Genomic DNA, 22,691 nt, shown 5'->3' with positions numbered 1-22,691 from the left:
TTACACATATTTCAATCTTTTAATTTCTGTTTCCAGGAATTTAGTCGCTCTTTTTAGACGTCCTGGAGTTTCAAAGGAACTTAATTCTGTGACATTAGATGCAACGTCGATATGCTAAAAAAACGAAATATAAACGTAGTTATGTTAGTGACGACTTTCATTATAATCCTTTTCACGAAACCGGTGAACAGCTGTAAACAAAAATAACATTTATGAAATATAAAAAAGTCGTTGCGGTAAATTATATTGCGGTGATTATTTAGTGATGGTAACACTTACTCATTAATTACTGTAGTATTTTTATGGATGAAGCCAGGCAAAGGAATAAAATAAAAATCTAATATTTGAAATATATCCTAAAATATAATAAGCAGATGCTAGTTCCTCATGTTCCGCTCATTCAAGCGACCGATTTGCTAGTTTTCTATAAAACTAAACGAAAAATGATAGTCTGTAATACTTAAATTTACGTAGCTACAGCAATCATTCTATTTTAGTTAAAAATTTAGTAGTAAAAATAATTTAATGGTCAATTGCCTATAATTTTACGGAAACTACAGGTTACATCATAGTATATTATATAAAATATTATTTCACAAAATGAAAAAAGAAACTTTTTACACTTACTGTTACCATGTGGTAAATGGTTCCTATGGGCGATGGACTTGTTTCTATGGGCGATGGAGTTGGCTCTATAGGCGATGGAGTTGGTTCTACGGGCAAAGGGCTTGGTTCTAGGGGAAATGGGCTTGGTTCTAGGGGCGATGGACTTGGGTCTACGGGTGATGGAGTTGGTTCTACGGGCAATGGGCTTGGTTCTAGGGGAAATGGGCTTGGTTCTAGGGGCGATGGACTTTGGTCTACGGGCGATGGAGTTGGTTCTACGGGCAATGGGCTTGGTTCTAGGGGAAATGGGCTTGGTTCTAGGGGCGATGGACTTTGGTCTATGGGTGATGGAGTTGGTTCTACGGGCAATGGGCTTGGTTCTAGGGGAAATGGGCTTGGTTCAAGGGGCGATGGACTTGGGTCTATGGGTGATGGATTTGGCTCTATGGGCGATGGACTTGTTTCTATGGGCGATGGACTTGTTTCTATGGCCGATGGAGTTGGCTCTATGGGCGATGGAGTTGGTTCTACGGGCAATGGGCTAGGTTCTATGGGCGATGGAGTTAGTTCTACGGGCAATGGGCTTGGTTCTAAGGGCAATGGACTTGGTTCTAAGGGTGACGGACTTGGTTCTATGGGCGATGGAGTTGGTTGTGACTCTTCTGCCACTGCTGTGGCCGTTGCAGTTGATACGAGTACATCTAAATTTGAGGCAGCGTAATTCCGGGACCCTTTTTCGATTGTGATTATTTTAGGTTCTTGATAAGGATAAGGTAATGAAATTGTCTAAAATAAAAATAAACAAATTATATTTATACATTTCATGCTAAATAATTATTCAATAAAATAGCATATCCAATACCACTAATATACACAAAATATTCGAAAAATCATCTGAAAATATAACCAACCAAAAATTTAAAATACACATATTTAATTTCAAAATCTCGATCGATTAAAGGCGAGTGTAAAAAAATTGATATAATCTATAAAAGATTTGTATTACGTTATTTGGGAAATAAGCCAAATCAGCCGTAATTGAGATTTCTCGTTCTTACAGGATGTTTTCGGTAGAAACTACAACCGAATTTGACGGCTTTAAAAAGCAAGTTTTTATTTATAAGGTTACTTGATAATACCTACTATGTATAAAACTAAAGAGCCAAAATCGCAATCTAAAGAAATAAAAATAATTTCTAGGTGACCTTCAGCAATGTTTAATCTTTATCTATAATAAGTGTTTCACCCCATATTATTATTGAATGATATAGATACGTTACGTAAGCAGTGACAAGTATAAAGTTTGAGATATAAATATACAATTTATACTACACCATAATTATGTTATTTCATTTCTGGAAAAATTTTTATCAATATTTTGCACACATCTATAGAAAAAAAAATCATTCCATCTTCTTATAGTAAATTAAAAACGTCCATCTATTAGAACAATAACATTTTATTTCTCAACGTATTATTTTCTTCCAAAACGTTCTTCAAAGAGAGAATTTTCTACGAGGATTAAATATTCATATTGTTGAATAGTGCTACTGATATATGTGTACAATGTACGTAAAAGTTAGAAATTGTCTCTATTTATATTATAAATGCTAAAGTAACTCTATCTGTCTGTTGCTCTTTCACAGCCAAAGCACTGAACCAATTTTGATCAAATTTGGTACAAAGCAAGCTTGAACTCCCAAAACAAAAACAAAGCACGGAACAAATGCAACTTCTTATGCCTGTGATAGGCATAAGAATGACCAACCCCTAAAACGCTATCAAAGCCACGGACAGATGCAATTTTTTTTTAAATCTTAAAAATTAAATAGACACTCGTAAGATACGTATATATAAACTAGATTTGATGTTATTCCTAATGTACTATGTTCTAAGAGAGTTATTGTTGTACTGATTACTAAATTGATGTGATGTTTGAGTAATATAAGCGATTATGGAAAATGCCAATGAGTGGCAGTAATTTTCATGAGTAACAACTGGAAACGACAACTCTTTCATATTATTTACTTTAATTATAGTTTCATCAAGGTTTTACTATAATGTGACGTACTACATATATTGTGATATTTATAGTCTAGTGTAATTTTATGTAAATTATGTAAATTTACGGATTTTTATATAAGGTTTGATATGTCATGATAATAATAGGTATGACAATCAGTATCGCGCAGTGAAATTAATTTTCAGCTACACATTTAGCATTGATGTCGAGAGTCAACGTGGTAAAATGATGCGAACACGTGAATTTCAACCGATTCAAATCCAGGCAAGCATCAGTGAATTTTTATATGTTAAAATTATTCTTATAATTCACCTTGAGCTCGGCATTGAAGAAAAATATCATAAGTGAACTTGCATGTGTTGAATGAAAATCAACCGCAATAGTTAAGTTAAGCTCCAAATGTTCTCCTCAAAAAAAGAGGCTTCTAGGCATTTTTTAAAATTCATGAATTGGTATTAAAATTAGGCCAAAAATTAAACTATAAATTCACTTACTTGTATCGGTCTATCTTCGTATTCAATAATATTATTATCAAAATATGCGTATCTGGTTCCACGGACAACCGTCAAAATTGAAGCAAGTGTTACAATTTTTAATATCTGTAAAATTACAAAACCATTTAATTTGTAATTTATTCAAAATATTTTTCGACATGAACATTACTAACCTTCATTTTAAATAAAATCAAATAATTTTGGATATAATCCTATTACTGGTAACTTAAAGAATGACTAAAAAAGTTATTAGACATTCAATAAATACGAAAGACTTTTTACTAATTCGTTCATAATTATGTCGATTTATAATTAAGGTGATTACCAAAAATCATTAAAATTGCAAATGATACAGTATTTAAATTACACTTTATTAACTTACTCTTACATTAAAATTCCAAGAAACCCTAAGTGACATTTTTTTTATTATTTAAAAGAAGAAGGAACAACGCACATTTATTTTTTATACTAAATCATAATAATTGAGTTCGACTTTAGATCAGTTTTTTTTTTATTAAATTTTTGTTCAATATATTTTTCTTCTAGATATATTGAAGAGTTTTATCGTATTTAACACGCAAATGTTTAATAAAAGTTTACTTTAGTATAAAGTGACTAAAAATTATATTAACATTTTTAATCATTTTTTATTTTCATTGTGAAAGAAGGTGTTACTTGTTTCAATTTTATCTTGTTAATTACATTACCTAATAAACGATTAAAGAGTGCATGTTTAATTGCTAATATTTCAAATCAATTTTAATAGAGAGATTAAACTTTGTCCATGTTAAGTGTTTTTTTTACTTTATATTTTAAAATTATCTTGCTTTTAATTGACTTGTAAGTAGGTGACCTATATATAATTTTTCTATACTTAATAATCGTGCAAAACCCTTCATTAAGGTATAACAGGAACGCTGATTTATCTTTCTGTCCAGCGCGTCAGAATTGCGATTCTACGGGGAACTTCTGCTTGTGTTCTTAAAACCATTACATAATCATGATATATACAGTAGCTATTTTAAAAATTTATTTGATTATAATTAAAGCTTTAAAGTAAATAATTCGCTGTGAATAAATAATAATTGTTTCATTCATTCATTTCATTTCAATGCACGTAATTATTATTATATAAGTAATCTAAAAACAGTTTTCTTTCCTTCTTTGATAAAAAATTGATAAAATTTACATCAAAAATAATAGTTTCTAGGTGTGACTCTCCGACTGATCTCCGCCAGTGATTCTTTTATGGAATTAAGGGGATATATGTACATCTATGTTTACAAACATTGTTGAGTTATTACTAATGCCTTATTATTTTAAGATTACACGTATTAGTCTCTTTCATTATGAAGTGTACATTGTCTTTATGACAGTAATAAATTTATTCTAGAACTTGTTATCTTCCTCAGGAGTATATATATATTAGTATAATTATGAGCATAGATTATAGCATTACAGAATTGTATTAAAACATGAGTATATATTTAAGGTATAAATTGACAAATAATAAGTAATAAAGCAGATATTTATTTTATAATTATTTAAATACATTTTAATAGAAGATTGAACGTCGCTTCCTTGTACCTGGTTCGGGGACATGTTGAATGGTTTGATACTTATTAATCGCAGTTTTTACAAAGTCAGCAGCGTTACTAATTTTCTCCAAGCGTTCTGGGGTTATAAGGGATCTCATCTCTTCATGAATTGGACCAACGCCATTAAACGTAATCCTGCACAAATCAGTGTAGGTACAAAGTCCAATGGTTAGGAACGAACCGAGCATTAGGACGAAAATGCTGCTGAATACCCAACTGATAGTCCTACCAGCGTAGTTCACCAACGTCTAAAAATAAATAAATTCATAAATTTGGCAATTATAATTTGAATAGCACAATTTTAATAATGTTTTATTCTGTTTACGTCGTGTACACTATATGTATGGTGACTAATATTTAATCAACAATTCTTATTTAAACATCTGTTCTGCTTATCTAAGAAATAACTAAGATTTTTTTCCACATACATACCATCATAAACAATTCATACTGAAATTATGAAAAAATTAGATGTGCATGCGACTTCGTGCTTTTTTTTTTTTTTTTTTTTTTTTTTTTTTTTTTTTTTTTTTTTTTTTTTTTTTTTTTTTTTTTTTTTTTTTTTTTTGGCATTGGTTGGAGGACGAGCATATGGGCCACCTGATGGTAAGACAAAGGCGCTGTAAGAAATATTAACCATTCCTTACATCACCTATGCGCCACCAACCTCGGGAACTAAGATGTTATATCCCTTGTGCCTGTGATTACACTGGCTCACTCACCCTTCTAGCCGGAACACAACAATACAGAGTACTGTTATTTGGCAGTAGAATATCTGATGAGTGGGTGGTACCTACCCAGACGGGCTTAATCGTGCGCTTTTGCATTTAACAAAAAAGTTATTTAGCCATTCCAGAGATAAGCCGGAACAAACAGACAAAAAGACAGAGAGGCAAAAATTGAAAAAAATAATTTGGTATATGTACCGTGTATACATACATACATATGCATTTAATTAAATGCGGTTATTTTAATATTACAAATAGACACTACAATTTTATTATATGTATTAATCTAATATAGTCAATACATCAGAACCAGTTAGTTATCAATAAAAAGAATCAATGCAAAATAAATAACATATAAATACCCTAGAATCAGGTACTTGGCTCCAAAGCAGTCCAAAAGATGAAGTATCTGGTTCCATCAAATCATCACTAATTCCATACACATCATAGCTGTAACAAAATCAGATGTAATATAAAAAAAATCTAGGAAAATATTTTTTTTTCTATATTTATAATTAAAAAATACGATTGTCGCTGTATATGAATTATAATAATGTATTTGTCACACACACAGCCAGTGACACTCATGATGCAAGGATTCTAACGATCCCAATCTGTTCAGACGTTAAAAAGTTATGGAACAAAAAAACCCAGATACATGCATGAACCCTGAATACGTAACATTCACTTTTTGGGTAGGCGTATAATAATCATTGACGATATGTTTAAATAATTATAACTTATTTTTAATTCTTTCTTTTTGTTTTCTGACGATATAAGAAAATTACCATGTCGCTTTGCATTTTACGTGTGAAAATATTCAAGTATATATTAAAGAAATCTTACTTATTTTGTCCAGCATATCCGTGTCTATATCCATAGCTAGGGGCATACGGAATATCAGGATAGGCCACTTCCACTGGTCCCGAGAAACCATAATTATCCTGCAATTTTATCAAGTATTAAAATTCAAAAGCTAATTTATTGGATATTAAATACAAATTTATGCTCATCGTGCTACCAGTTTATCGCCTCTCTAATACACTGACACAGACCTTTTTTTATTTTTGACACTAAAGTTTCAAAAAAATAATAATTTTGACACTAAAGTTCAAAAAAAAAAAAATTAAACAAGAAATGTCTGTAAGCTCGCTCGCTTTTTTACTCAGATATCTCTAGCGAGATTATATGTAGGGCTTAATACATTTTAATGGGCGTACTTACGTTTCTATTAACATCTGAAGATGGTGCTGCGACAGGTTCATCAGCTAACATATCATGTTTAATTATAGGCCCTCTAGGCTTTACTGGCTCAATTCTTGCTCGACCTTCATCCTTATGTTCTTCTGATCGATATACAGGATGATGTTCTGGTTCTGAGTTTGTAATCTTACTATGAATAGAATGGGTTTCAATTGCTTCCTCAATTTCAGGTTTATATGTGTCCTCGTTATTAAATATCCCGGGCGATGGTATTTCAGCTGATAATACTGATATTATTACCATCAAGAAAACTAAAAGTTTAAGCATCTGGAACAAAATAAATAGTAACAAACATACTTCTATCACGAATAATAATAAAATATATATGTTGCATATTTCGAGGATTAAAAACCCTACAAATTCAAATTCAAAAGTCAAATTGTACTTACTTTTGTGTTGTTTTCTTTACTATCCAAAATTTGAGACAGAAATGATGGCGTCCAACACTTTCTTAAAGTATTTATAGGTATACCATTTAAAAGAGGCGAAAATTCTTCAACCTTATCGGCAGGACATTGTTTTGCAACAATAAGGATGACTACTATACTGGGTAGATAAGAAATTTGTCAAACCTTAGAAATGTGTAATGCTTTTTTGTCTAAAACTGTTTTGAAGAACTACATTACTCTTGTTAGCAAACATTGTTCATTGTGATAAATATACAATCGTACAATATTGTAAACAAGTAAGATTTTTTTAATTTACCCAAAATGGTAATTATTCATAGCAAAATTAATATGGAACGTTTGATCGTAAATACTTTATACAATGAGACAAATAAAGGCATACATAGCGTGTTTGTATGTTCCATAAATTATAAGATGACTAAGCCAATTATGTCAACATAGAATAAAAAAAACGTCGCTGTCGGAAGTTTTTCTGTTAATCGTTGGCAAAATAACAAAATCTTATACGATATTCATAGGACTTCCATAATGAGGTCTCTTCGGTCAACAATTGTTGATTTAAGTGTTGTCTACATAACATATAACTTATTATACACACATACGCATAACCAACACAAAAATTAAATATGGTAGTCCATAATATACATGCGTTAAAAATCAGCATCGCTTACGGTTGTTTTTTGGTTCCTAAATAATTAAAGAGAAGGAGATTCTACTTAATTTTATAGCATGTGTATACTAAAGTATTTATTTAATAAGAATTACGAGTATTATAGTGATGTCTAAATCATTGTAACTGTAGAGCGAATAATATTTTAAAAAAATAACATTTTTAAGTCATATTTACTGAGTGCCTGATGATTATTAATATATGACGTAACATAATATCTTTGATACCCTTAAAAACCTTTCAAGGCCGTTTATAACTATTTAAACTATGGTAGATAAAGATCAAAGCTTTTTTGTCTACTCCTTTCAAATAAAGATAATTGTGTCAAGAAATAGTCTCGATAACTTAAAAATGATTAATTAGGTATTTAAAATTCTTACTATTCAAAATGACATTATTAAAAAAAATATGTTGTATTTTTTTTAAATCCCTACTTCAAACATTAGTCACCAATGACTCTTTATCAGATGTCGCCAGGACTATCTAAATGACCATTAATATTCTAAGAAAATTATATTCAAACACATCAACGTTTCACTTACCCAATTGCATTGTTTGTAAAAGTTAAGATAATATTGAATGGAAGCTAAAAACCAAATAAATACTTTGTCCGCCTTAAAATAAAAATTTTTGTTCATTCTTTTAAATGAAGATTATTTTAAGAAATTCCTATTGTAGGTATATATTTTCAAAGAAACTATGCGATAAGGTAACTACTTACCATCAGGTAGCTTACTAGCCCGACTGAATACCTAAACTAAAAAAAAAAAAAAATTGGTCCTCGTCCTTTTTTTTAAGTTAATTAAAAAAATCTAAATATACAGATTGCCTTGAACAACAATGCAGCTTGTATTATAACAATATAAATAAAGAGTCATATATGTATTCATAATCTGGGAGGAATCGACGCAAGAGTAATAATAATGTTCGCATTCAAATTCCGACTACGACAAAATATGATAAAGAATGAATAACAATTTTGATAATGTTCATCTATGTGAGTTTCCTCTCGATTGAAATTTATAAGCAACGTTGCAACTATGTATAAAACGTATTATTAAAATGCGAATGAATCTTTATGAACTTTACATGACAAATTACTTAAAAAATGTTTAGGTGTAATGTGTTTTTCATTGTGTATTTCAATGTTTTAGTATCACATAAATATGAATCCCTGTGGCTTTTTACTTACTACCCTAATAATTAATTAAACTCTATTGCAACCATAAGAGAAGAAAAGACAAATGAACAACATTTCAAAGCAAATTGACTTGATATCATTGGTCGAAAGCTCGATTCTATGATATTCAATATGGATTTGCAAAAAAATGTCGTTTTGAACGTCAACGAAATTGTTATCGTAATTTTGGTTGTAAAATTAAAGTGAATATAAGAAGTTGTATTATAAATAAAGATATATTAATCATAAACTCTTAGAAGTGCACAATATAGCTGAGTTATTACCAATTATTAAATTTAAGGTTTGTTTATCTTTATTTCGACTTCGCTTGGATATAATTATTTTAGTGAGTATGTACCTACACCTCATGCGCCAATCGAAGTCAATAGACAACATTTTCATTTGTACTTTAACAGTACCGGCCTGCAAAAAATGTGCTTTAAAATAGTTCTTTACAAAACTTACCGTTTCACATATTCCCAAAACAATTTGATTTCCTCCTCCAAAGAAACGTTCATCATATGTAAAACTGATAAATATCTCTTATTTATTGACATTGAATTAACTAGCACTTGTTCGATTAAACAAACTATAAATAAATTGAACTTGAATTAATGAAACATTATTTGATACTTAAAAATGGATCAGATCAATTAAAAAGTTTATAGTTAGTATATTTCTTGATAGCGTAGCGTTCAAATGTTTCATACTATGACTATTGAATGTTCAAACACCGCTTCAGCCCCTTTACGAGTTCAGGGTTGAAACGGCAATCGATGACCATTAGTGAAGTCGTATCATGCATGAAGTATTAATGTTCTATTTCTATTATTGATTGATATGGGGTGAGGATACTTTTACCGATGTTATGGTAACAACATTTAAAAAAGAATAGGTATGGAATGTACTAATCAAATTTATTATATTACAATATTTAATATAATTATAGTTATACTTAATCATTTATAATATAAAAGCGAAACTGTGTTCGTTAATTTATCTTACTTTCAAGAAAGTACCTATTGCGTTCATACATATAAACGTAACTAACCGTAACCTACTCGTATATTGGAAATAATAAGTATTTGCGTAAACATTCTAATGATATATTTTAATTTACCTAATATATTTTTAAATGTCACTTCTATATGCAAATACAAGTATTCGTCTTTTGAGATAGGTCATCTAGTATAACGCGTATTCGAAAGTATCTCATACTATCTCTCTTTCTTGTTCAAAAATGATTATAAGAAACTTTTACGTAGCAAATTATATTTTCTATGAATGTCATATTTAAGCCTGATAATTTACTATAGAGTCAGTAAAAATATAACAACCTATAAATGGAGATGAAGATTCCAACACGATATCTACTTAGTGTGTTTTATTAACAAAAAATATATATTTATAATAATATGTGTATAATTCTTAATAAATAAGGTATAAAACGCCACCATAAATCTAAAATTGGGTTTACTTAAATATATATTACAAAATATGAATATACACAGAGTATTTTAACCAGTTAAGCCGTGAAATCAGTTGTTTCAGTGAAATTTTTAAATCTTACTATAAAGCAACTAGCGTGGAATGGCAATATTTAGTTTAGTTGAGATTTCAAGTTTAAGTTTAAACATCGATTATCGATTATAACTTCAAATTCGTGCGCTCGGGGCTAGTGGGCAAATTAGAAGGGACGGCAAAATTAGGAGGATGATAAAAAAAAGTATTAGCGTTATCAAAAATACTTTTCTTGTGTTTCAAAATCTATGAATGAGTCATTCTGTTTGTCGAAACTTTATCCACTTTCTGCAAAATATCGATAATAGAGCTGCATTATTACAGTGCACTTATTGCCCCTAAAAAAGTTTACATAGATTTAAAAAAAATTTTTAAAAAATAATTAACTTTTGTGTTACTTTATAAAAAACTCTTAGATTTTTAGCCAATAAATTTTAGAAATAATTAATTTCATACGTGTAAGAAAAAAATTAATATTAAGTAGGCTAAGATTGGTCGATAGAATAACGATACCTTCGTTCTATTTAATTCTTAAATATATATAAAAAAAAAAAAATTAATCAAAATATTTCCGTGACGATAAATGTGATAAATTACATAATATTAGAGATTATTAATACCTACTTACATTATAGTTTATACCGAAATAATATATCCATATGTAATTTATTATAATACTTATTACCTTTTTAATTATTTTCTAGGTTAAAATGTAATCCTTATTGAAAGTTAAAATAAACTAAATATTTTGCTTATAAAACAAAAGAAAACGATCACAAATCAGTAAAACATGGCGTTATTAAAGAAAATATCTGATCGGAATCAAAACCTTTTACGGGCTTCGACATATATAAACAGTTTCAAAAGAGTCGTTGAGGAATTGGTAATTAATAAAAAATATACGATTACTTAACGCAATTAAGTATTAAAATACATATATAAGCATTAATCTACATAATTGACTAATATTTTGTAGGTTTATAACTCACTTGATGCAGACTCTACTTCGATAGCAATTAGAGTCTGCATAGAAAATAAATATATCCAAGTGCTGGATAATGGTATAGGTATTACTAAGGATAATTTTAGGCTTTTAGGAGACAAATATGTTACAAGCAAATTCATAGATGCCACTTCCCTAAAATGTATATCAAATAAATATGGGTATAAAGGTATTTCTTTGGCAAGTATTATAGAAGTTTCTGAACATGTAAAAATATCTTCAAAATTTAAAGACTCGCAAGAAACCTGGATGAAGAAGTTTCGTAAAAGCAGTGTAGAAGAACTTATTTTAACAACTTCAAGACCATCTAAAGGAACCACTGTATGTACCTATCTACATTTAAACTTTGCTTAGTTTATTTGCTGACACATAATTGACATAATAACGATTTTAGGTAGAAATCTCAGGCTTTCTTTACAATCTTAATATTCAAAGAAAATCTATAAATTTATTAAATGAATTAAACAATATCAAATTGACTCTAGAACAGCTATCGTTGGCTCATTGTAATGTCTCATTTAGCCTCAGAGATGATTCTAAAAATGAAATTATTTTTAAAATTCATAAAAATAGAAATATATACCAGACATTGTGGTCTCTTTTTGAAATAAATAGGAATGACTTAAAAGATCTACAAGTAGAAAAAAATCAATATAAGGTGAAAGCATACATTGGTAAAGATTGTTTGGTATCGAAGAAGTATCAATGGGTTTTTTTAAATGGAAGATTTATTTCAAAAACATTCCTACATTTAAAAATTCATGAAAATTTGACTAGGAAAAACTTCAACAAGACAAAAGTAAAGGTAATCATTTAATATGCTTCTACTTACATAATTTTGATACATTACTTTTTACATTTATTTTATATTTTTTTAAATATAGTTTACAGATGAATATAATTTTAATTGTAAAATTCCAATTTACTTTATTTTTATAACGTGTCCTAACTATGATTATGATTTTAACTATAATCAAAAACAAACTTTTGTTGAATTTAAAAACTGTGAAGAAGTTAATAGCCTAATTACAAAATTAATCAACTTTTACTATGGAGACATTAAAGTAAAGCCATTATTTGTTAGAGAAGAAATAAATGAAGATTATAATAATGACACAAGAAAAAAAGTCAAAGAAATTATGGAGAAAATATTAAATAAAAATGAGAGAAAAGCCAATATAACACAACTACAAAATGGTATAAAAGGTATCCTTAATTTAATTTTAAGGTTTTTTAAAATAACATAACTTAATATTGAAACAAAGTAACTTTTTAGGTAAAAACATAAAAAGATGTGTTAAAAAAAAGAATATAATGAATGATAATGCACAAAATATTTTAGAGAAAAAAACAATATATAACAGTTTAGGGAAAACTAAGCAGTCTTTAATGATTAATGAAAGAGACAAAAAACTTAAAAATGGTAAATTGTTTGAGTCACATAAATCAGAAACCAATTTAAAAAGTCAAAACAATAATAATACAAGAAATCTGTTAAGAAAAGAAAAAAAATATACAAAACCAAAATGTAATCCAAAAAAAATAACTATATCACATGCTTCTGATGAACCTCTTTTGAAGAAGTTTGAAGAGCAAACAAAAACTGTTCAGAAGAGATGTAAGAAGCTATCATTTGAAGTTCAGAGTATACTTGATAGAAAATATTTCAATAATATTAAAATACACAAACCTAATGAAAAACAATGCATAGACTTTCATATAAATAGTCAAAATGAAATGAGAGAGAAAAAAGCAAAATATAAGCATATCAAATCTAAAATTGTAGAACATTCAAGGACCAAACAAGTTAAAACAACGTATGATTTATTAAAAACTAATGAGAATCAAGAAAAAAATCCCATCAATATATTTACAGATACTCAAAACAATGTTATTGAAGAAACTATCGACTCCTGTAAGAAGTTTACATATAACATGAGCTCGTGTATATATTTTTTTCAGAATAATATGGCTTAGTTTTAGTTGCATGGTTAAAAGCTTAGTTTTAATTAGTTCGTAAATTATAAACAAGTGAGGATATGTCAAAGTCATTCATATTCATAGACTATAACTACATTCAAGTGTCATTTGTCAATTCAATTCAATTCTTAGTGTAATGGCTTTTATTTGTGCCATAGGGCACAGATTATGTCATTTGTCATTTTTATTTATTCAGCATCAGCTATAAGTGTTTTGAGTTATTTCTGAAAATAAGCCTGAATCACTATTAGACTAATATAACAATATGTGACTCAGTTATTTTTTTCAGGCAAAAAAATTGTCTCCACTTTTAACAGCCATAACAATAGAAGAATAATTAAAAAATGTTCTATTCGCAAATCACATAAATATTTATCCCACCGGAACCCAATTTTATGTCCAAGTGCTTATGCGGACAAATTAAAATTATTAAAATCTGCAATTTTAACGGAATGTAATAATTATTACAATGGCTATAAACTTCATTATAAAAACTTAATGAGACAAAATAACCTTACGTATAGTGAATCTGACAATTCTCATAATATTAAAAATAGCACAATTAATAAAATGTCGTTGAATAATACGAATTTGAACTTTGAAAATACTTTCACGATCAATATTTTGAATTCATTATATAGTGCCAATGATGGAGTTAATAAAACATACTCAGTAAAAATGACAACTAATTTAAGTTTAAGTAATCATATCATAAATAAATCAACTTCAATTGAGGATACTGTACCGTGTAAAGAATTAACACGACTTGAAAACGAAGCATCAATTTTTACACCTAAGTCGCAAAACAGTGAAGAAATAGAACCTTTAAAATTTTGTGAAGCTGTATTAAATAGTACTGAAATGAGAGATATTGAACACGAATTTGACAATAGTTTTTTTGATTATGAGAAAATAAATTTAATAACGAAACATAATAATAATTGTACTCGATTTAATTTTGACGATGATGGAAGAAATGAATTTGTCAATATTCTCAATGATAAAGATCAAAACGATCAATTAACATTAAACGGTGAACAAAGGAATGTATCAAATATAGTAGGGTATGACGGTAAACTAAATAATAAACAACCTTCACTGCCAATATTCAATAGTCAGGCTTATAAAAAGGATTTTAAACTATCAAGTCGTCATCGTTTTGTACCCAAAGGTATTTAGAAATTAAACGATGGGAATCAATTTCATTATAATAAAAATATCACAATAAATTCATAAGGTACTTAACATAACTTTATTTTAGGTATGTCTCAAATTTTCGAGGGAAAATTAAAAAAAAATACTGTTTATAATGATGACGAAGAATATTATGAAGACGTAAGATTTATAAACGATTTTTTCGTTTACTGTTTTTCTTAAATACTGACTGATAGTGATTATTTTTTAGGCTATTTACAATCATTTTGCAGAAGATGTTCACGATAAATTTGAAATATTTGAACCACGTGTTAAAAATGTCAAAGACATTGTTTCTAAGGACCTGAATAAAGTGAATGACAGAATCAACAAAGATAATGCAGATTTAATATTTAGTTCTGAGTCATTGCAGCAAGCCCAAGTAAGCACAATCTCACATACCTCTATATTTATTTAAAAGTGAGCTAAATAAGCAATCAACTCTCTCGGTTCCAGATATTGGGACAAGTAGATAAGAAATTTATAGCCGCTAGAATGCAAAGTCGATATTCTAGCGGTGGAAAATCATCCCATTTTTTAACTTTATTTGATCAACATGCTGTAGATGAGAGAGTAAGACTTGAAAGGAACTTATCAGGTACCCTAGGTTTCTGCTTGCGATTTTCTTAATGAAAGCCCATCAATTCTAGCTTGAAATGCAAAATATACTTGTATATAAAATATTTTATTTCATTGATTTACAAATGTTTACATGCCTAGATTATTTCGACGGAAGCAAATGGAAAAGCGTCGCCTTCGAGAAATTTCAATTGAAACTTAGTCATGATGATTATTTTTATCTTTACAATTATAAAGACAAATTTACTCAATTTGGATTACAATGGACATTCGCCGAAAAGCATGTATTAATTCATGCTGTGCCGGAAGCGATTTTAGGTAAAAATCCTAGAAAGGTAAGGATAGCCAAGAACAGTCACCAGTTTAACTTTTAACGTTCCAGGCCTAATTAGTGTCATCTTCTTTGTCAATAATTAATAAAAAATTAATAAGAAATTTAAGAAATACAGGCTCCTTTCAATCGTTCTCTTACTTGATTAAAATGTACACGTTTCAGGCGGAAATTGTTTTCACAGCTATCAAAAAGCTTATCTCTGAACAGATTGATTTAATACAATCAAGCAGAGGTAATGTTTCTTCATACCCAAAGTGTATAATGGAACTTATTTTTAGTGAGGTTAGTACATACAATACGTAACCCAATGGTGACAAATATTTGGTTTTTTAGTCATATTATTGGAAAATATGACTGTATTGTTAGGGTGTATAAAGCTGCCAATGCCGAGCGATGTTATTGGATTATTATGCCATTAAATTCTCAGTAGCAACCCTGTGTTAAGATATGTACAGCTTTTACATTATCGTGCATACTTAACATGGGAAAGCCGTGACTTGTACGGTTGTACCTTAAACTTTTGGATTATGTCCGAATTGACGACCCATCGGATTACGAAAATGAGGACAAAAAGAGTTAAATTATCGTGCAAAAAAAAATAAAAATTAGAACATGTAATATTTAATAAGTAACAATAAATGTGTTTATATAATTAATTCAAACCTTAAAAGTAAAACTTACTAAAATAGTTGTATATATAATCAGTGCGCTATCAGATTGGGACCATCCAAATTTTTGGAAATGACAAGCGCGGTCTGGTCACGGAAGCGGTAGCGTCCGGATAGCAAACAAGTAGTAACGTTACGCATTAATAACCTGCGGGACGTTATTAGTTCTGTGTTAGAGTAGATTTTCGCGCATTATTTACTATCGCATTATTTTAGCGATTTGATGATAGAACAATCATTTTACCGATAAGATTATAATTAAATTAGAAAGAGAGGTGTATATTATAAAAGTCAATTACACGAAAATAATACACGCAGTTGAACATACTCTGCTAATTTTTATTCTCCTTTTCAAAATTGAATTTTTTTAGAAATTCTTTACTGATGTTCCTTTCCTCGAGAATTACTATTTTCTATAAATGTAAGTCCTTTGACACAAATCCATCTCATTCTCATAGCGCGCCAATTATACCTTTTAATAGTTAGCAGTAGACTATTGATCTTACATATATTATTGAATCGTCAATATACAGCTTTTATTAATTAGGCTTGCAGATATGCCATTAAGTTTGGTGATCAGTTGTCTAAAGATGACTGTGTTAATATGATCGGTGCTCTCGCAAATTGCAAGACTCCTTTTCAATGCGCACATGGTCGACCTGTTATGGGAATTATCATGGAAATACCGAATAATAATCTTACTTATACGGTATTTATTTTATTCTTACATTGAGGCAAAATTAACTTTTGTTTTAAAAGCGACATTTAGCTTCTATTTTTTTTACAGGTTAACCTAAACAGATTAAAGGATTTTAAAAAAAGCATGTCTTAATAGGAATAACGATACTAATATAAATATTAAATGCTTACATGATTAAAAAGGAAAAATATTTTTATTACTACACCTAACATCAATATAAAATATTCAAATCTGTCCTTATATTTATTTATGAGGTAGATTTGTTTTTACGAAATTGCAATAACTACAAACTTTTTTATCTATGATTTTACGAATCCATTGAACGTGTTGTGATATTCTTGTATGAACGTCTGGAAAACCAACAGCACAAGGTATCCCCCATGAAACTATTCCGACAAGTTTATTATCCTTGGTTAGGGGTCCTCCGGAATCTCCCTAGAAATATAAATTGTATTGTTGAAATTAGTGTTGCATATCGATAGTCCACTATCGATACAAAATCGATAGTATATAGATAATTAAGGTGTTAGCGAGAGTATTGATAGTATCAATAGTATCGCTCCTACCAATAGTATTGCTTACAGAAAGCTAGCGATACTATCGATAGTATCGCCGTTATCAATAGTATTGCTCACGGAGAGCTATTGATACTATCGATAGTTCTGCGACACAAGTTGTAATACTTTTATACACTTTGTTTGTGTGAAAGACAATATAAGGATAGATACAAGATAAGGATAGAAAGAATGATACTTGTGAGATGACGTCAGACAGAGATCCCAAATAAAATTGGGATAAGGACAGGAGGATGACGATGATGATGATACTTAATAACTAATCAATAGATGCAGTCACGTACCGACTTTTGATAGTCTATACTGTACGTTCAGATTATTTCCTATTCGTAGGCCAATAAAAATAATTTCAAATAAAAAAGGATGAATGTGTGTACTTATTAAAAATAGTTTTTAATTGTACGGTACTAAATAATTATAATAAGTATTATGATGATAAATGTAATTTCTACTCTTTTTCATAAAAATATAGTAATAAGATAAACTTTGTAAAATAAGGTGTGAAGTTTCTATTTCGAGTAACTGATCACTTTATTGGAGATTTTAGAGAACAACTTCATCATGTAGTTTGCATGTCACCCTTTGCGCTGGCATTACAAAAGTTCATGCTCATAATTTATTCATAACCAAAAGAAGTGAAACTTCAAAAATAATTCGATAGGACGCATATTAAAATGTCTGAACGTATAATGAAATACTATATCAGATATTTAATTCTTAGCACGTAATTTCGTAGCAGGCACGTTATTAGTAAGTACATACATCGTGAAATTTTCTTCTTAATCGCGTAGAACTATATTTCTGTGACTATAATTATATAGAGACTATAGCAACTTCAGTCTCACATTATTTATAATGTATGGTAATATTATATGTTAATCTCTTATCTTAATCTAGATTCTTCAATGATATAACCACTAACCGTTATGGAATGTATCGCTCTTTGCCTTATTTTATATCACTGAAGTTAATTATTAAATACTGACAAATGAAGATTTTTCAAAGCATTGAAAACTTTATAATAAAAAACTTACATGACATGTTCCTTGGCCAATTTTTGTAAATGTGCAAAACATACTGCCGTAAACTTTTCGCGTGTAACGCATGGCGTATTGACAAATACTCTGATCGAATACTGTCAAATTCAGGGCGTGCATTTTCCGGCTTGATTCTCCGTGAGGCTGTTTAACAAATTTCAGATCAATTTTTTTAAATATATATGTATGTAAAACTTTGTTACTTTCCCAAGTGTACGATACCTTTTGAGCTCCGAAACCTGTTAACTGAACAATTTCTCCCTCTTTTAAATTATTTTCATCTAGTCTAATCATCTCTACTTTTCGTAAATCAAATAACCCATTTATTCTTAAAACTGCTATATCGTTTAATTTGAGGGTGTAGTTATAACAATCATGAATGTGTATTGATTCTACGTTGTATTTTAATCCTTTATAATCCAAATCAGTAGTTCCAACTACAACTTTTATATATTTTGCATCAGCTCTGAAATAGGATACATTTAAAAATCAGACATAGCAATATTACTTTTGGACTGTGGTGCATCTGTGACTTACCTGTATACGCAGTGTGCAGCTGTGGCCAAATGCCTATGTGAAATAATAGCACCACCACAGACATGATGTCCTGTAATATTTTGAAGCGATACACTGAATTTCCCAAATTCTGGAGGAGCTTTCGAACCACCCACTACTCGCAATTTTCCTGCAATAGTAAAAAAAAGTCGTAAACAAGCCGACACGTACATGTAAGTCCTTGTAATAAAGATAATAACTTTACCTTCTGCGAACAAGAAAAAACAGAAAATAAGTAAAAATATTCCATACATTTTCACTTAACAATATTGTTTACACGACTGTTTTGATTATTTAAGCAATTACAAATTCATTATATTTCAATTTATTCGATATCTTAAAAATCTTGCCTAAATCTCAGCTTTTATCTGATTATTGCAGTACAATTATTTGATATTAAACTGATAAAATAAATCACCTAGAAGCATAATTTCCGAAAAACTAATCTAGTCTTGCGACTTTGTTCCATTTCTTAAAAATAAGGAAGGTATGCGTTTTGTTCTGCTAATATACCTTTTTTTTGATATAGGTAAGTAGACGAGCAAATGATTTCCATCTGATGGTAAGTAGTTTGGTCACTGCCCTCAGACAATGATGCCAAAAAAAAGCATTCTTTACATTGCCAATTCACCACTAACCTTGGGAACTTAGATGTCATGTCATGTCTCATGAATATACCTTGAGTGGGTGGTACCCGAGGACTTGCACAATGCCCTATCACCAAGTATAATGAGTAGTTAGTTTCTTCCAAAATTTCCTATTGAAAATACGTAACTAAAGATTATCTTCAGTCTTGCATGCTGCCTTAGGCGTTATACGAGTTGTCTACAATGTCCATCGAGTTATTTAAAACAAAACACGTAAAATTTATACATCATTGAAAATTATTATTTTTCTGTTTCTCGCTTTAAAAAATAAAAAAAGAATTCACTTGAAATTTTATATCTTTATAATTTATAGATTTATTTTATCAAATACTGGTTCTTTGTGATTTTAAACTCTTCGTGTTGTTAATAAAATAGATGATAATTTTATTCAGTAAATTATCGTTATCACTATAAGTCATGTTAGTTAAAACATCGCACATTACTCAACCTACAAAAGATACTAAAGATGGTGCGCTTAAACTAAAGGCGCACTGTGAAAGAAATTTACCTAAATTTTCATCACAGATGAATGTACATTAATATGTAATTTCAAAACCCGTCAAAGATTGTTTAGTGCCTATATATTACTTAGAATTAGTCTGCCTTGGTCAGTTTTGTTATAGGCAAATTAGCCGATGGCCTAGGGAGCTCTGATTAGTTACTCAATAGAATGATGGTAGAGTTTTGATAATCAGTATGAAAGTGTAAACATTTTATATTTAATTAAAAATATTTAAAAATAAATTTCAATTATGACCGTAATCAGAGCCCAATTTCGGGGAAAGCGAAAGGGGCAGAGAGTGTAGCCTTGGGGCAGTCATAATAAGATATATTGAATTGAAATTAAAATATACTTTATTGTACGACACAAACAAAACGAAACCCACAGAAATAAAAGTAAAACAAAATTAGTAAAATAAAAAACTTAAAAACTAAAAAGTGTTGTACAATGGGCGGACTTATGGCTAATTAGCTATCTCTTCCAGACAACCCAAACTGAGAGAGAATTTTTAAAACCATCGTCTTAAGCGGTGCAGTCATAAACTTACATACAAATATTTACACACTAATACTTATACTTACTACATATATACATATATATATATAACATATATCTCTATTATACACTAATACATATTTAAGATACTAAAAATTTTATATAAAGGAAATTAATTGAAGTCGTCTAAATTATTATTTAGGTAATAGTTTTTTACGGCTTTTTTAAAAGCTGAAATTGATGGAGCTTTTTTTTAAATCTATCGGTAGGGGTATTCCATAACTTTATCGTCTGTACAGTATACGAATTGCTTTGGAATTTTGTTTTGTGAACAGGCATTTTGAGTGTTAGTTACCGCTTACATCTTAATAAAGAAGGATCCCCAAGAAAATCAGATATATTTATGTTCATCAAAAGAAAAAAAGGTGCCCATTTATGAAATACTTTTTCAAAATATTTTACTTCTCATTGTTACTGTCCTATAAAATATATTTTATTCTGTTAAATTTATTTTATCACCTAATTGAAATAAAAATACTTAGTTATTGTACAAAGCTTATGCTCTCTATTTATATCTCTATTATGCTCCCTTACCTCGTCCGGGTAGAAGATAGTCTAGATTTCCTACAAAAAGAAAAAAAAAACGATTTCTAGGCCAAAACCAAACCAGGTTAACCAGGAGAGATTCAACGAATGCATTCAACCGATGAAATTTCACATTTTATCTCATATCCGTGTACCGAGTTTCTTTCAACCTGGGAAACGGATCGCAAAAATAAATCTAACCTAAACATACTTGTGAACGAACAAACAAACGTAAATGAACGTTCACTTTTACTAAAGATAATATATGAAGGAAATATCATCCAAATTACTTGTCTTCCCATTGACCTCTCATGTGCACCAAAAGTGTTTGCTTCACTAACCTATTGAATAGCTGAATAGTTTAGATTGAAGGACATTAAAATAAGCATTTTCTTAGACGATTTCCTTATGACTTCGCGTTTCCTTAAGATTTTGCGTTGTTTGTGATTCACTTTGGCAGGCTGCACTCTCATCAAATTCAAACATACTGCAATCAACTGCGAGATATACCAGATTCCAAGAGTGATACTCTCAGAACTGCTCTGGTGGAAGAAAGTAATTCACCAAAATTCACTCATCCATAGTCCACAAATTGCAAATTACCTGATAACGGATGCTGCAGATCATGGTTGGGCGCGATCTAGAATGACGACAGATTATTAGGAACACAGGCGTGAAAGCAAATGTAATGACACTCCTTATCTCACAAAGAGTTTCATGCTGTTTACGAACCCATGTCGTTAAAACTCAATTCGCTGAAAAATAAAACTTTATTAATCCAATCAGACAATCTCACTGCGCTCTCTTACCTAAAAAGAAAGAGGGGCAAATTTCAAACTCTGTTGGAATGACCCTGATCTTAAAAATGGCCAACGCTTACTAGATAAATTTAGTATTACAACATTTACCGGGTTGTCTGAATGGAATAGCAGATAACTTGTCCCGTTGTAAGAATATTCCAGGTTGGAATTTGTCCAGTAAAAGTAACGGACATTATTTTTCAAAGCCTAGTTTACTAAGAAAATGACTTGACTTGAAAATGAGGCACATTGCGGAAAGAGCGGTAGGGCAGATAATTTATAACTACCGCTAAGCCTACTGTGGTGTAGTGGAGGTAAGCTTAAATAAATTATGTAAATTATATCTAGTGTCAAAAGTTTACAGATAATAAAAGGAATAGACTAATATAATAAACAGGGATATTTATAAAAATTAAAGAAAGTAACTACGAGCTGTTATCTGTTGTTTCCCAGGCGAGGCTTCAAGAAATTGTATAAATAATCAATTAATTAATGGAAATCTGAGATAGAAAGTGGAACTTCTTGGCGATATTGAAATTGATAGTAT

General features: G+C 29.7%; 4 protein-coding genes across 4 annotated transcripts; 1 reads left to right on the top strand and 3 right to left on the bottom strand.

Moving 5' to 3' along the window:
* LOC125067531 (vegetative cell wall protein gp1-like) lies at positions 1 to 3,302 on the bottom strand. The gene is made up of 4 exons (XM_047676190.1): positions 3,297 to 3,302; positions 3,124 to 3,228; positions 628 to 1,392; positions 1 to 114 (listed from the first exon to the last, which is right to left on the bottom strand). Exons 1-4 carry the CDS (start codon positions 3,300 to 3,302, stop codon positions 1 to 3), a joined length of 990 nt encoding a protein of 329 aa, XP_047532146.1.
* Positions 3,303 to 4,678: 1,376 nt separating this feature from the next.
* LOC125067446 lies at positions 4,679 to 6,979 on the bottom strand. The gene is made up of 4 exons (XM_047676063.1): positions 6,674 to 6,979; positions 6,296 to 6,393; positions 5,812 to 5,899; positions 4,679 to 4,969 (listed from the first exon to the last, which is right to left on the bottom strand). The coding sequence occupies exons 1-4, from the start codon at positions 6,977 to 6,979 to the stop codon at positions 4,679 to 4,681; spliced, it is 783 nt and encodes a 260-aa protein (XP_047532019.1).
* Positions 6,980 to 14,151: 7,172 nt separating this feature from the next.
* LOC125067530 (DNA mismatch repair protein Mlh3-like) lies at positions 14,152 to 17,080 on the top strand. Its single transcript, XM_047676189.1, has 8 exons — positions 14,152 to 14,545; positions 14,735 to 14,808; positions 14,879 to 15,049; positions 15,124 to 15,265; positions 15,388 to 15,581; positions 15,743 to 15,862; positions 16,796 to 16,957; positions 17,036 to 17,080. Exons 1-8 carry the CDS (start codon positions 14,152 to 14,154, stop codon positions 17,078 to 17,080), a joined length of 1,302 nt encoding a protein of 433 aa, XP_047532145.1.
* A 111-nt stretch (positions 17,081 to 17,191) lies between these two features.
* Positions 17,192 to 19,369, bottom strand: LOC125067529 (chymotrypsin-2-like). The gene is made up of 5 exons (XM_047676188.1): positions 19,321 to 19,369; positions 19,098 to 19,245; positions 18,783 to 19,026; positions 18,558 to 18,704; positions 17,192 to 17,383 (listed from the first exon to the last, which is right to left on the bottom strand). Exons 1-5 carry the CDS (start codon positions 19,367 to 19,369, stop codon positions 17,192 to 17,194), a joined length of 780 nt encoding a protein of 259 aa, XP_047532144.1.
* Positions 19,370 to 22,691: the final 3,322 nt, after the last annotated feature.

Source organism: Vanessa atalanta, chromosome 11, assembly GCF_905147765.1.
Source record: "Vanessa atalanta chromosome 11, ilVanAtal1.2, whole genome shotgun sequence".
Lineage (NCBI taxonomy): Eukaryota > Metazoa > Arthropoda > Insecta > Lepidoptera > Nymphalidae > Vanessa > Vanessa atalanta.
The sequence above is the reverse complement of the archived record's forward strand: the minus strand, read 5'-3'. Positions and strand labels throughout refer to the sequence as shown.